This window comes from Myxine glutinosa, chromosome 1, assembly GCF_964187855.1.
Source record: "Myxine glutinosa chromosome 1, kmMyxGlut1.1, whole genome shotgun sequence".
Taxonomy (NCBI): Eukaryota; Metazoa; Chordata; class Myxini; order Myxiniformes; family Myxinidae; genus Myxine; species Myxine glutinosa.
This window is the reverse complement of record NC_136261.1, coordinates 178,447,887-178,464,422: the sequence shown is the minus strand read 5'-3', so window position 1 is coordinate 178,464,422 and position 16,536 is coordinate 178,447,887. Positions and strand designations below refer to the sequence as shown.

The window sequence follows — 16,536 nt, the reverse complement described above, 5'->3', positions numbered from 1 at the left end:
GGGTGATTGGGAAGATTTAGAGGGGAGGGGCAAGGGGGAAGATTTGAAAGAGATGGGTGATGGGGATGATTTGGAGGGGATGGGCAAGGGGATAGATTTAGAGGGGAGGGGTGATGGGAAATGGGATTTTGGGGTGATGGGATTTTGAAAAATGTACGATTAATGGGAAACGAACATTTATTGCAAAATGAGTTTCTTGAGACATTCGAGTCAAAAATACGTTTGAGGACGCTGGAGGGAGGATGGAGTGCTGGAGAGTTTAGGGAATGAATGAAAGATGCACTATAAGAGATGGAATTTTTTTTTGGAATGAATGGATTTGGTGAGCAAGTCGAAAGCATCCTTTTATAGAAGAAGAAGAAAAAGGTGTTATAGAATATGACAGAATATAGGTCTTCAGGGTTCAGATGAGACATTTTTTAACAACGTGATCACAAACAGCGTGGTCGAAGAATGAACGAACGAACAACTAAGAACGAATAAACGAATAAAAACGGAAGGAAATGTTTTTGGGTTTTTTTTTTTTTTTTTTTTGGAGATTTTAAAACAAGGAAGTATGGGATGAAAAGACCGTGAAAACAGAGACCGGAAAAAAATTTCAGCGTGATCGGAGAACCGCTGAGACAAAAACAAAGCCTAAAGCCAAGGTTGGACACAGTAGCCGAGTACTACACTTAGGCCTCAGAATACACGATGAGAAAGACCGACGATTCTGTACACAGGTACAAAAAAACCAACGCCAAGAATACTATTAAAGACACCCCAATAGGTATATACAAGACCAGTTTCGACAAAAACACAATTGTGAAAAGTTACTTAACTTCGAAAGCGAACGTGCATGGACAGCTTTGAAGAGACGAGACCTCCAATCTTGCGCATGCGCAGATGGGTCAAAAGGTCTCTTCCTGTGTCTAAATTTATTTTAAATCCGTTCTTTTTTTTCTTTGTCCACACAAGTCAGTACTGTACTCATCAAAGAGCTGAAAACTCAGACAGTTTGTAATACTTGCCTGTTATTACCAAAACAAGGACCCATCCATGAGTCACTTACCCATTGAATTGAGCCTTATTTAAAATTCACATCCATGAGTAAAATATTGAAAGGATTTGATTTATCGAAACCTAAAATGTAGTTAAGGTTTGTGACACTTTGTTTTGTAATCCACTTTCATATTATAATTATGTATAGTCTTTCACACTGTTGAAAAATACATCATAAAAAATCTATATGGCTCACCCACAGGTATAACTGTAAATGTTGTATTTTACTTTAATAGTTTATGTGTACAAAAATATTCTTATGAGATCTGATGAGATTTTCATGATATTTCTATCAGATCTCAAGAGAATCATCAGATATTTTTTCAACTGTTGTATACCAGTTGTAACACAAGAAGTCTCTCGTCATCAAACAGTACCTTCTACTACACATTCTTATCTCACCATTCCGTCACGACATTGTTTGTGGTTATTTGGCTATAAAAAGAGGTTGGCATAGAATAGGATGATCATAACATAGTAGGTCCATTCTTTATGTCGTAATTCATAACATTTAAAAATGCAGCCATGAGGGGGCTGCGTTGAATTGGATTTACAAAATTATGTAACTCGCCTGCAATTATCAGAGCAATTCATCATCTCATTGAATCAAATATATATATATATATATACATACACACAGTGGCCTACAAAAGTATGGCAAAACACAAACAGTACCGTACAAAAGTATTATAGAAAAGCATGGGAGTTAATTGTTTTTAAATCTTAGCTACTTCAGGTAATTGATTCGGTGAGAGCTGATTGCTTATTCTCCCCAATGACAGGTGAGAGACATAATTGGGGTGTGTGTGTGTGTGTGTGTGTGTGTGTGTGTGTGTGTGTGTGTGTGTGTGTGTGTGTGTGTGTGTGTGTGTGTGTGTGTGTGTGTGTGTGTGTGTGTGTGTGTGTGTGTGTGTGTGTGTGTGTGTGTGTGTGTGTGTGTGTGTGTGTGTGTGTGTGTGACTGGCTCTGGCAAAAGCAGACACTTGGGGGCATTTCACTTAGTGAGAAAAAGCCGAAGAGAGTCAAAATACGACCACAGGGACCAAATTGAGATTTTTATATGGATAAAAAGAGTAACTTCTCTAGATTATTATGCACCAAAACATTTTTCCAAGAAACAACAGAAAAGTTGTGAAATTCGACGAAGAATCTACAATGTCATTCTCAAAATGTGCTCAAAAAGACACGAAGATCGCGAAATTTCAATGTTTTACTACGAGCCATACATCATAATTCGAAGGAGATCCCCAACATACATGTTTAGTATGAATGAAAACCTCTACGTGTGCACATTCTTTGTGCGTGTGAACTGTATTGTGAACTCTGAACCTAATTATCTCCATTGTTTAAATGAAAATAGAATTGTCATTAAAATACCATAACTTCGTTAATTTTCATCCAATTGACATAACGTACATATCAAATGAAAGGGAAATGCATGGGAAATCAGATATCAAAATCTCAATTATTATTATTATTATTTTTGCCCCCAAGTGTCTGCTTTTGCCAGAGCCAGTCATATATATATATATATATATATATATATATATATATATATATATATATACATATATATATATATATATGTATATATATATATATATATATAAATAATATTGTATGAAGTACGGCTACTCCACAAATTTTGGAGCAAACAGGATAGAATAGAATAGCAGTTGACATTTCACCTGTGACCCATGGGCCAGCATGATGGAATAAAATCATACCATGTTTTGTATTTATTAATTGCTTATCCATCAATTTTGTGATCGAATCGGCTGTTTAATTTTGGACTTTTCTCTTGATGTTCGTAGTTACATCACGCACGCAAAGTGAAAAGCGTTTTTAAGCAATTGGATCATGTCCGTCTGACTATAAATGTCAGATTATTTATGATTGAGGAACAACTTGATGTCAATTGAATGTTATATTTTTGAACTTGAATCGGAAGATAGTTCGGAAAACAAACCTGCCGTTTTGCAGTGCTTAGTCTCTGAATTTGTCCTGATCGCACCTGCACAGAGAGCAGCGAGATAATAATTCTATTCTGCCTGCCTGGCAGTCAAACAAAATTTTAAAATCATCCCAAACAGGGAACATACTGTTTTAAGGATGTTAGGAAGGACACAAACAACAGGCACAAATAACTAATGTAACGTGGTAGATAGGGTGGTGTAATAGACACTGCGTCATGGCAGTAAAACGGCGGTAGATTCTGGAATTAATTTATTTACACGACTTTAACAATCTTTATTTTATTAAAATTGAAGTATTTCCTTGAAGATTGTGTAAGGTAACGTGTTCTATGAACTCTAGTTATTTATATGTTTAAAGACAATCCAAGCAATCTGAGACTTACTCTAGTTAGAGTTTTTCGTTTCTAGAATCTCAAAGTTGAGTCCCATTCACTCTGTATCAAATCATTGAGTTATTGTTCAAGAAAAAAAAGATTAACAAGTTATGCCGAGCTCGACTACTGGCCTGAATTGGAGGCGAACAACTCAGCTGAACAATGACCAAAGGTTCTCAAGTGGCGATATGCAGAAGACATTTCAATGTGAGAAAAAAGATGTACAGTATTTGTACTCCGAGCATTGTGTAATGTTAGCCATATTCCAAGTGGAATTTTTATTGTTTTCATGTGCATTACAAGCATAGGTGGCATTGTAATAATGCTGTCAGTTAATTACAATTCATCTTAAACTAATGTTGTAAGATTGGTAAATACGGTACTCAGTATTATAATCATGGCCGCCCTTGTGAGTTTTGCTCATCGTGAGTCATATTATTAATGTGTTTGTATCAATCAAAGGTGTGAATTGAAATGTGCAAACATTCGACAAGGTGCATGTGTGTGCATGTATGTTTAGCTTCGAGTAACAAGAAATAGGTTAATATCCCCCCTCCTACATTTCCAGCCCCTTTCCCTTTGCACCAAACCTCATAGCCACTCTTCTGTTGTCTTTCATAGTTTCGCAGGATGGAGCAGAGGCATCACATATGAGCCTTCTCGTCCTACTTTTATTCTTGGCCAAACGAAAAACAGTCAAATTTGTGCTTTGTGGGTGGTAAGGCATTACATGAATGAGTGTACTGTCCCTCAGATGAACTTTAAGCTGCGGATCCTCTTGTTAACAGTTGGTGGACTTCAATGATTCCATGGCGTTTTTTTGATGGAGTCGATGAGGTTTTGCCAGAAACCAGGAAAACTTCCAACGTCTTGCCTACACTGCGGGCAGCAGATGGTCTAGTCATCTGGGTTATCACTTGACACCATGTTGTACTACTTGGTATCTCAGAGTGTGATGCTATGCAGGCAGCCGCTCCGACACATAAACAAATCCATAAACCCAGGTGTTCATTGTCATACGAATTGCAACCATCTCTTTCTTGAATCGTTTTTTTCCTTGAGCTGTGTAACTAAATAATGGAACATCGAATCTCAATCTTGGAGAATAATGTTTTGAATGTTTCCTCCTTCCTGTCCACTGGCAAAGTGTAGGAATATTTTGTAATTGTTTTGGGAATGATGAAATGAGACACAGTGGTATGCACAGATAATAAATATCCTTTCATTTACATAGTGACACCGTTGATAAATAAATATTACGAATGGAATGTGAGAGAAGAGAATGTGGGTGTGCACTAGACTAGATGATAGCCGCCATTGTGCTCCTGTCACCCCAAACTTGCCAGCAGCAGCTGCAGCTGAAGTAGAATTGGTGAAATGTGGTTGTGGTACAAGTGAATGCGGTATGCCGACCTGCCTGGCTCCTGCAGGAAGCAAAGTATGGCCTGCACTGAACAGTGTGCCCGTGAAACAGAAGATGATTCCTTCCTCTGAGAACATTTCATGGGAAATGGTAGTGTTTGGTGATGAGTCGACCAATAAGGTGGATGAGGATTGTGAGAATGAGGATGAAGACGATATGTAACTTTGCTGATCGGAACTGAAATAAGCCGAATATAATGTGTAAATATAGTATTTGTAAAGGAATAAGCATTTTGATGTGTGTGTATTGGACTACATGTAGCAATATCACCTCCCATGGAAATTGCATGTTAGGTTTTAGTCATAGGAATGGCCTTGCATTCTTCCCCAAATCGTTATTCATCCACGTCATCTCAAAGTAAAGGTTTTTTGTCATCTCTAAGTAAATCATCCATTTTATCGTGTTATTTGTCTACTAAACACCATTCGCTTTCTTTTGATTTGCTACTTGCCGATGTTCTGATTAATTCCCACGAATATTTTTATTGCAGTTTTGTCCTCATGGATTTGGGGTAGTAACTTTCCGTGACCGAAAAATGACCTTCGTAATCATCGGAAGACACGGAACCCTGTTTTCCTGAACATATACCATTTATATATTTTATTACATTTATGATATGTGCCAAAACTTGTCATTCGATTACCATATAATTACACATTCCCTGACAATGAATAATAATAGTCCGGCAGCTAAGCTAAATATAGCATAACAATTGTGCATTTTGTGAGGAAAGCACCAAATTTGGCACACTAGTAGACTATCATATTATGAAAAGATCTGGATATTGGGCCATCTCAGATTCAGAGATTTGATTTTTGCAAGATTTGCAGATTTTGCAGATTTGCAAGCTGAGATTGCAACGCCAGGGACGGCCGACTCCTTCCTGCGAGCTGCCCACGTCACCCGCACAAGAAGAGCTCATCAAATCACTGCAGCTGCACTGCACATCCTGCAACACCGTGCGTATGAACGCCACTGTATGACATATGCTGATGATGCAGAAGACCTGCCTGAGTTCGAAGAGTGGTGTCACCAGAGAGGAGAAGACATTCCCAACTTTCAGTACTGGGCAACTGTGCTGGAACTAGAGATGTTGGTACTGGTCTACGTGCGTTCTCTGCGGCAGGCTTCATTCACGACATACATTGATGCCCTGACGGAACTGGTCCCATGGTTCCATGCCTTAGACCACACACACTATGCCAGGTGGGTCCCTGTTCACCTGAGGGACACGGTTGCACTCCCAATGAAGCACCCATATGTAGCCAGAGAATTCAGGGCTGGCAACTTAACTGTACAGAAGACGAAGAAGGTGTTCTCTTCGATCCCAATCGAATCGAAATCTTGCAAAAATCAAATATCTGAATCTGAGATGGCCCAATATTCAGATCTATTCATAATATGATAGTCTACTAGTGTGCCAAATTTGGTGCTTTCCTCACAAAATGCACAATTGTTATGCTAAGTTGCCCCACTATAACCATTCCTGTGAGGTGCATAGGACTACCGAGGCAGTTTCATTGGCTAAGGAGTACAATTCTGGACGGTTCGCCACTCCAATGCAGGATACCCAAACCAGTAAGCTGGTACTCATTTTGTCGGCCTCGGAAGGATACCAGGCTGAGTCAACCCACTTGGTGGTATGTCCAATGGCACGGCAGGGGCTCGAACTTGAGACCCTAAGATCTTAAGCCAGCCACCTGAACCGTTTAGCCAACAGAGGCAGCCTAAGTTTTCATTCCATTTCATTTGTGCAAGACCTTAGACTTTAAGAAAATGCTTGGTCGCATTTGATAAAATAATTGCGGTAATTTTGGATAGTAAAATAATTTCAGCAATTCGTGGTGATATTGATCTATGTTATCTCTAAAGATGGCCTACAGGTACGCACACTCGCCTCTAAGCTGTCTATCTTGGGTTTGAATCCCGACCCAGTTATAAACTATCATCCCAGTGTTTCATGGGCAGGGTGATCCATCAATGTGTGTGTGCGCCATCCCTCGTATGGACGTTCAACGGGCGTCCCGTCTGCTGGCATTCGTGGGTGGACTTTGAAGATCCCATACGTGTTCTTTGGGAAGAGTAGGCAAGTTATTTCCAGCAGCATCACCAAATTCCAAATTCCTGCCCACACCTTAGTCGAGCGAAAGGCCTGGCCAGCCGGTTTGTGAAAGACTGATCAGGCCAAGCTTCGCCCGGCTAACCCCACGAGATAGGGGAATAATTGTGGCAATTAAAGAAGAAGAACACTATTTACTTATAGTGCTATTTTGAGGATAGCTTTAGAGGTATGCACATGTCTCTGAGCTGTCTAGCTTGGGTTCGAATCTTGACCAAGCTGTAAAACTGTCATTCTGACCTGAGCATGCAAGGCAAGGTGTGTGTGTGTGTGTGTGTGTGTGTGTGTGTGTGTGTGTGTGTGTGTGTGTGTGTGTGTGTGTGTGTGTGTGTGTGTGTGTGTGTGTGTGTGTGTGTGTGTATGTGTACACCATCCATCAGAAGGACTGCAAGCTGGAGGGCCTGTCTGTCAGTACTGGATATTGGTTATCCTATGATGCCCAGACATTTAAAATCCTACTGTGGCTTTTGCAAAGTGTACGCGAGTTATTGCTGGCACCCAAGCCAAATTCCTGCACTGACTGATTGCTGGGGAGGCAATGGCAAACCACCTAGCATAAACCTTTCTCAGGGACTAGTTCAACAGCGCCGATGCTCTATAAAGTATGGTACATTTATGATGATGATGAGTTGCCTGTATTTCTAGCCTATACAGACTAACAAAGCAATTATTTATCTCGCTCATTAAACAAAGCTGTTCTGGCCTTCATTTACAAAAGCATAGTTTGTAGAATATTTGGTTTCACTTCTGTACTTCATCTTTGATATTGACCCATCAATAATAAGCATTGTATTTACTAGCAGCCAACATTCTCTGTTAATCAGAGCTCAGGCCGGAGTATGTTCGCACTCGTCTGCTGGCCTTGAGTGGCGACCCACAAGTTTTAGTGGCATCCACATCTGCTCCATTATAGATTATATGTGGGGTGTTCAAAAGGTTTGACGATCGAGATACTCACAATAGTCCAAGACAGGCCAATGTTTTTTGTTCCCTAATATATGTATACAACCACCTTTTAGAGGCCATTTTTCCCGGCAGAGCAAGGGTTGGCCTTTTTCAGGCCCCTTGGTCCCCTTTTTGAAGCAATGTTTTATGGCTGGATGCCCTTCCTGCCGCCAACCCTGTTAGTCGCCTCTTGCGACGCACAGGGAATTACCAGTGAGCTGGTACTCAATTTTCCGACCTCGGAAGGATGACAGGCTGAGTCAACCTCCCTGGCGTTAATTCAGCGATCAACCGGGATTCTAACCCAGGATCCCAAGCCGGAACCCTAACCGCTAAGCCAACACCAGGCTAACCTTAATATATGTATACAGATGTGTAAATTGTAAGAAAATATGTAAAATTATTTATTAATTCTATATATGTCTCATTTGCATTTAAAGGTGTATTTTGGACAATATTGGGCATGTCCAACAAATAACATTTTAATGCCCCCCAAATTTAAACGTGCTATTTTGAGAAGCGATGTTGTGTTTGCATTATATTTACTTCCTGAAATCATCACACTAAAATGACCACATCTTCCTCTGCGCATTCAGCTTGTCCACAACTGTTGAAGTCTTTTCCAAGAGAAAATTGTAATTTTCACTTCCTGTGCAAACAATATATGTTTGAGAGCCTAAAGGCATCATGAAGTGAAATTAATTAATTCCTGCAAGAATTTTTTTTTCTTTTTTTTTTTAGCAATTTCATTCAATAATTTCAGCAGTTCGTGGTGATATTGATCTATGTTATCTCTAAAGATGGCCTCCAGGTACGCATACTCGCCTCTAAGCTGTCTATCTTGGGGTTGAATCCCGACCCAGTTATAAACGTTCATCCCAGTGTTTCATGGGCAGGGTGATCCATCAATGTGTGTGTGCGCCATCCCTCGTATGGACGTTCAACGGGCGTCCCATCTGCTGGCATTAGTGGGTGGACTTTGAAGATCCCATACGGTGTTCCCCAATTTGTATTTGTAATTTGCTATTTTTATGTACAATAGTTGAAATCAACAGGATGTTGATTGAGGAATGTTAACTGCCGTGGGAAGCAAGGAGAAGCTGATGTTTAAGGTGTAAACGGCATGCTTTTCAATGCTGATGCTGGTGCTGATGATTCAATGCTTCATGTCGATGTTAACTTCATCTTTTTTCTTTTTTTGTCTTTGACGGAGGGTTAATACCCGAAATATCAGCTTTTTGATCCTTGCTTCCCACGGCGGTTAGCATACCTCGATCAACATCTTCTTGATTTTATCCATTGTTCCACCTTTCTGTTGATGTAAATCGACACTGGCCTTCACCAGCAAGACTATTCTCATTCTATTTTTAGGTATTGTCAAAATCACTTGCACTGGAGCCTGAGTAGTGTATTTGATCAAATAAAACGTATAGGCTGACGAAAGACATGGACAACGAGAATGGCACTGGTAGAGTGGTGGAGAGGTAGAATGCGCCTTGCATGTTCATAATGAACAAAAATGCCATCGTTAACTGAACAGTGAACACGATGCTATTATGGCCCACTGCAAGTGTGGCCTGTATACCTATATCATCCATGCACCTGTTACATAGTTCCTTGGCATGAGCTATGAAAATCATTAATTTAATTCTTCACTCACACCGACCTGATCATATATCAGATGTATGACGTTTCATATTTTTCGGATTTTTCCAATTATGACTGGAATACCACTTCACTGATGACATCATTATTATCCACCATGGGGAGTTGACATATGCCAGGTTTAATTTATTTTTTTTCGTTGAGCAGTTTCGGGGAAAGTTATGTCCATTTGTTTCCCTTTAATCCAATATGGTTGCCATACAGTGTGACCTATGATGTTAGAGTTAGCATTGCAATGTTCTCCATCTGGAGTCCTTCCTATGGGTAAAGTTTTGCATCGATCGGACAAGCAATTGCAGAGAAAAGCATTTTTAAAACGAAAACATAAACACACAGAAACACGTACACACACACACACAGAAACACGTACACACACACAGACACACGTACACGCACACATAGACACGACACACGTACACAGACTCACACAGACACACATAGACTGACAGGTGCGTTGCGATAGACTCGCATCCCCTTCAGGACGAGACTAACAATAAACTAACACAAGGCAAAGAGAACCAGCAAATAAGTAAAATGTCGGCAAAAAATACCACAATTAATTTGGAAAGCTGCAGATTGAGAAGGAAAGTCACTTGGAAAAGCAATGCAGGTATGTGGTGCAACATAAGGTTGAGATGGGATAGAAGGAAGATATTGATATGACAGAGTCCAGTTGGTGATTCAACAGTATGAGAGACCAAAATAAGGTGTAGATTTGTGGAGAGAGACACAGAAATCTCCATCTTGTTTCCAGGGAAGAGTGGAGTGACAGTAATGGAATTCAAAAGAGGAAGGTTGGATGAAGTGCCAGCCCATAGAGGAGTAGTGTACTCCATGGAGCTGTGTATGAATGATTTGTAGATAGAGTAGATCTAGAGGTCCAACAAGTGATGGAAGTAATGCATGATGCCAAATTTTCATCTGTTGTAGTTTCAGGATTTGGATAAATGGAGGCATCAAGAGACGTCTCTGTGTTAATGAGGCCAACGAGGTTCTTAGTTGGTGTCTCAGTAAAAGTCTGGCTGAAGGTCATCACGGGTTGGGCTAAGGGAGATGGTGATTACAGAGCATTTTGCAGGATGACATGAGAGATGCCAGACCAGGAGTGAGTTTTATCTAGTTGCAGTTGGCATTTTATCATTCACCTAGCGAATGTGTAGTGGTTACCTTATTCACATGTCGCGGTTACCTTGTTCACTTGTCGTGGTTAACTTATCCGCATGTGACGGTTACCATTACGATGGGTTTGCTCTAACCCACGCACACGGGCTTTTGGTTGTGTCGTCGTGACGCACGCGCGGCTGTTGGAGCCACGCCCTCCGAAGAGGGTTCTTGGTTTTATATAAGCCGTTACGACTTCTGTTCGCTAGCAGTTGCTGGAGATTTCTGTACAATAAACAACCTTTTGTACCCAACGAAATGGCCTCTTCTTGTCGTCTTCGGCAACCGCTAAACTGGTGACCCCGTTGCCCCCGAACATATTCGGGGGCCAAATGAACATGGCAGGATTGCGACCGCAATTTCTTCCACAAGACCTAAACTCGAACTGCCGGAGTTTTAGCAATGACGAGTGGCCATGTGGTTCGCGCATCGCGCTCGGTTCCTCCTCTACGACTAGAGGGGCGAACCAGCTCCGGGACCCTCCGAAGGAACGCCGTTACGGGGCATTGGCGGCACGGCTACTTCGTCGCCTTCACGCACACAGGCCGGGCACGGCTACTTCGTCGCCTCCACGCACACAGGCCAAGCACCGCTGCTCGTCGCCTCCATGTACACAGGCCGAGTACTGCTGCTCGTCGCCTTCGCGCACACAGGCCGAGTACTGCTACTTCGGCGCCTCCGCGCACACAAGCCGAGTACTGCTGCTCGCCACTCCTACTACTGCTCCTACGGCGGATCCCGAGGCTGATGCTCCTGCAACTACAGCTACTACCGCTGCTCATCTCTTGCACACGCACGGCTGCTTTGTTACCTTTGTGCGCACTGGCGCCTCGTTGTCTTCGAGCGCACTGCTGCTCGCCACTCTCGCAATTCCTACTGCTGCTCGCCACTCCCGCAATTCCTACTGCTGCAACTACAACGGCTACCGCTGCTCAGCACCCGCGGCCCAGCTCTGTTCCACCCGCGAACTACGTACACGCCCGTGGCGTGCCTTCTGAGGGGGCGCATGTAGTGGTTACCTTATTCACATGTCGCGGTTACCTTGTTCACTTGTCGCGGTTAACTTATCCGCATGTGAAGGTTACCATTACGATGGGTTTGCTCTAACCCACGCACACAGGCTTTTGGTTGTGTTGTCGTGACGCACGCGCGGCTGTTGGAGCCATGCCCTCCGAAGAGGGTTCTTGGTTTTATATAAGCCGTTACGACTTCCGTTCGCTAGCAGTTGCTGGAGATTTCTGTGCAATAAACAACCTTTTGTACCCAACGAAATGGCCTCTTCTTATCGTCTTCGGCAACCGCTAAAAATGTATCTTTGATCAAGATCCCATTACAAATTCGCTCTGCTATTTCCTCATTAATCTGCTCAGTGGTGCCAAGTACCAGGGCTGGAGAGGCAATTGTTGCAGTGATTGCATGTTGTGATGGTTGCAGACATTTTCAGTGTGGAATATGATCAGAGAACTAGCCCAAAGGCACACATTATTTTGAACGAAATAGTGGAATCTTTTATTAAAATAAGTGAGGACAAGCGGATAAGGAAGTTGACGCAATGTTCACCTCGGAAGGAATGTTTCATTTAGCAGTGCCTCTTGTTAGCATCAGAAAGTAGTTTTAGTTGAAATTGAGTCGGCAGGTAACCAAAAGCAACACCAGACCACTCATAGGTGAGTATACTATGACCTGAATTGGCCTACCACCTCACATTTCCTTTATTTATGAATATGGAGACTAATTAAAAAAGCCAGGAAAAGTACCTGTGTTGCAGGTTCAATTAGAACGACACTCATTGGAGCATATACTAGCCAGGATGAACTGTTTACGTTGTGTCTCCCACTGATAGGTCGGATCTGCATCTGGACCTTAAACAAAATCTATTCGTTTGTTCTCATCACCGAACCAAATCATCCACCTAGTTTTGGCATAAGTCGTCCACAACATTTTAAAATATTCTGTATGTCATTTTTGGTCCCATCTCTTAATGGTGAAGAATCACTTTTAAAAAATTAAAATTCTCGTATCCAGATCCAGATCTTCACCAATATCTAATAAATTCGTCCTTGTCACACATCCAACCTGCCACCAAATTTTGTCCAAATCCATCCATAACTTTTTGAGATATCCTTCTCACAGACAGACAAACAACTAAACGGGTGCAAACATAACCTCCGTCCACCTTCAGTGGCGGAGGTAATGAAGCAGATTCTATCATCCAGAAATGTACTAATGTTGATGTCAAAGTGGAAGTTTTCCATTTCAAATACAATATTTAGGAATTTATGCCAATGTACATACGAGCTAAACAGAAGGTGAAGAGGTTAACATACCCACATCATAATAAAGTGAGCAGCTAACATGGGCTGAACAGACTCGATATTGGTGAATGTAGCAAAACCTATGGGGAGGTATGGAGATTATCAGATGCATCCTTTTATTTAGATGCACATATGTTGCAGGTCCCAAACTATGAACATCGAAGAGATTGTGTTGAGGGTTCAGACTGCTGGTGATGAAGCAGAGCAACATGTCATCACAGCAGAAACGGAGATTCTTCAGGTGAGATTCAAATCAAGCCATTATTGTATGACTAGTAAAAGGCCCGTCAAAAATTACGGGTGGGAACAGTTTATTCAACAGTGCAGCCTTGTGAGCGTGCCAAAGTCTGAAGCCTCGGCCTAGTGTCAGATGTGCTCATATCTTCTTTATTTATGAGTCATCCTATGGACGTAAATGAACACTAGTTTTAGTCTGTGCGTGTTGCACATCACGTGCAGTGAATTTCCCCTCCCTGTGCTTAGTATTTATTGGTGTTTTTAAAAACGCTTTTGCACACAGGCCTTGAGGCTCAGTTAGCAAGCCACCATCTACAATTCCAAGAGAAGACATAATTACTCTTTATGGAAAATGTTTTTCGAGTTTGTTTTATCCTCAAAAATAGACGGAAGTGAACACACATTAGTGTCAAAAGATTGGCCTTTAAAACCTACCCTTATGAGGGGGGGGGGGGGGGTGGGGGGGGGGGACAGATATCTGTACAAACACAGAAACGCTTTGTGTTTTATATGGTAGATTGTTTACAAAAGTCAATTCTCACAGGCTTAAAGACCAGAAATGTTACTGATGAAGCAAGATGCGCTAAAAAGACTTTTCCATGTGTGCAACTTTTCTGGGAGTATAATGGGAGGACCTTGACTGCAAAATTCTCAACTGCATTTCAGATTTTGAAATAAATTGTCTGCTGTTTTTGTTATCTCCATTAATCTTACGATTCAGGAAATTAACTTGAAGCGTTTTCATTATTCAGCAGAAAGCAATACTCAGAAATGATATCAGCTAATTAGTTGTCCTTATTTAAGTGATAAATCACAAGGTGAATAACCTGTGATATTTTCTGAATCTGATCACCCCTTCTCTCCTATCCACCTTATTCCACCTCTGAGTCATCTGCAGCTTTTGAAAGCCCACTCTTAACCACAAATAGGGAAAGCCTTCTCTTAAAAGATGCCGGCAAAGGTCCAACATCTTCCAGTTGACAGCTCAACTAGTTCATTCATCTTACGATAATTCACCAAATGTCCGTCCGTTCGAAGGTACCGCAAAAACGGCTCAACCGATCGCAACGATATTTTGGGTGGGTATTCCTGGGACCTCTGGAAGTAAAATAGGTGAGATTTCATTTCCAAATTTTCCAATTTTCCAGTTTTTCCAAACATAATGGAATAATATTTACCGATAGGAACAGTGATGTGCCTTTTGTTGAAATTCTACGTACCAGGAGAGAGTAGATCGACTCCTGATGAACTCTTCCTAAATAAACATGCGGCTCTGAAGTAACACGGCAGCGTGTGCAAAGCAACTGAGAAACAGGTGTAGCGGCCGCTTCCGTGTTACAGATTCGGCGTGCACTCTTCAAACATAAACATGCGACTGAGAAAGACGTGTAGCGGCCGCTTCCGTCTTACAGAATTCAATCCTTTTTTCAAAATGGGCGCCATGTACTGTTTAGATTTTGATGATTAGCGTGTGATATGATTCAACGGATGTTTATATGAATCGTTTAAAATAAAAAAAACCTTCTGATATTTTGGCTTTTCATTTGGGCTTCCCAATTGAAGCCCTGCCCATAGGGCGGGTACCGTTGCTAGTCTTACCACAATTCACCAAATGTCCGTCTGTACGTTGGAAGGTACTGCAAAAATGGATGAACCGATCGCAACTATATTTTGGGTGGATATTCCTGGGACCCCTAGGAGTAAAATAGGCCATATTGTCTTTCCAATTTTTTCCCAATTTTTCAAGTTTTCCAATTTTCCAGTTTTTCCAAACACGATGGAATAATATTTGATGTAAACTTTTTGTTTGTAAAACTTGATAAGTGATGTAAACTGATATCGAACTCAATTCACGGACAGTACTGTGTTAAACTTCTGTACGTTTTCCAGAAGTATCTCTTTATTTTGCACATTAGCCAAATTTTTTTTAAACAAAAACAAAAGTTAAATTACGACTGGGATGACGGACAGTAAAATTACAGTTCAGTACTTTGTGTAACCCCCATGAGCATTCAGGAGACCACGTTCACGTTGAGGCATGCTGTTCACGAGATTTGCCAAGGTTTGGACAGGAATCGCTTGCCATGCAGTGACAATAGCCTGCTGCAATTCATGCACAGATGCAGGCTGCTGGTCCAAGTTGTCGATTTGACGTGTTAATTCTGCCCACAAGTTCTCTATCGGATTCATATCCGGGGACATGGCAGGCCACTCCATATGCTCTACACCACGGTCAGCTAGAAAGTGTTGGATCATGCGAGCACAATGAGGCCGTGCATTGTCATCTTGGAAGACGAAGTTTCCTCGAAAGGCTGCACGAACAAATGGAAGCAATGTTTCTTCCAGAATGGCCCTGTGCTTGAACTTGTTCAGGTTTCCATTCAGAACAACCAGGTCAGTTTTGCCCCCTGCATGAAAAGCAGCCCAAACGGTCACCCTACCACCTCCAGCTTGGACTCTTGGCACTATACAATCTTCGTTGTAGGCTTCATGCACTTGTCTGCGCACTCGGACACGGCCATATTGACGATAGACCAGAAATCTAGACTTGTCACTGAAGATCACGTGATTCCAGTGTCCTGGCTGCCATTGACGGTGCTCTCTGGCCCACTGCAATCGGCGCTGGCGGTGTTGTCTGGTCAGACGTGGCTTTCTCAGGGGATGCCTGGCATGATAGTCTGCTTGAACCAGTCGTTGGTAGACTAGCCTTCTGGATATAGGCACATTTGTCAGTTGCTGCAACTCAGCCCTAAGCCTGTTAGCTGACTTGGTACGGCCATTGCAGACTAACCGGTGCAGCTGGCGATCATCCCTCCTTGTTGTTCTGCGGGGACGTCCTGACCTCGGTATTGGAGTAGGGACACCCCTCTGAGCATTTCGTTTCAGGATCTTTGACACCTGACCTTGAGTGATGCCATACTGCTGAGCAATAGCACGCTGTTTCATGCCGGAATTTCGTAAAGCCACCACTAAATGACAAACAGCGTTGTCGAGTTGACGGACCATCTCCAGGGGAAGCGGCAATAACTTTTGTAGACGTGCAGCAGTTGTTTTCCACTAATACAGAACGCAACAACCCTTATATACCCGATTGTGAAGCCAATCGTCAAATGTACCTGTCCGTACATTTTGTCACGCCACCTGTGATATAGTCCTGTTATTGACCCTCTTGCTGTGACAGACAATCAGTGACATGCTTCTTTTAACAAAGAAATCACCCAAGCGGAAAAGAAACACACCAGATTGATATACCGAGTTCAGAAAGTAAACCCGTCAAGAA

General features: G+C 42.0%; 1 protein-coding gene across 1 annotated transcript in view; it reads left to right on the top strand.

Annotated features, from left to right (window-relative positions):
- Positions 1 to 16,536, top strand: part of LOC137431444 (periplakin) — a 135,082-nt gene that overhangs the window by 18,848 nt on the left and 99,698 nt on the right. The window contains exon 2 of the mRNA XM_068122769.2: positions 13,161 to 13,260. Coding sequence (XP_067978870.2) covers positions 13,161 to 13,260 — 100 coding nt within the window. The remainder of the gene's footprint in view (positions 1 to 13,160; positions 13,261 to 16,536) is intronic.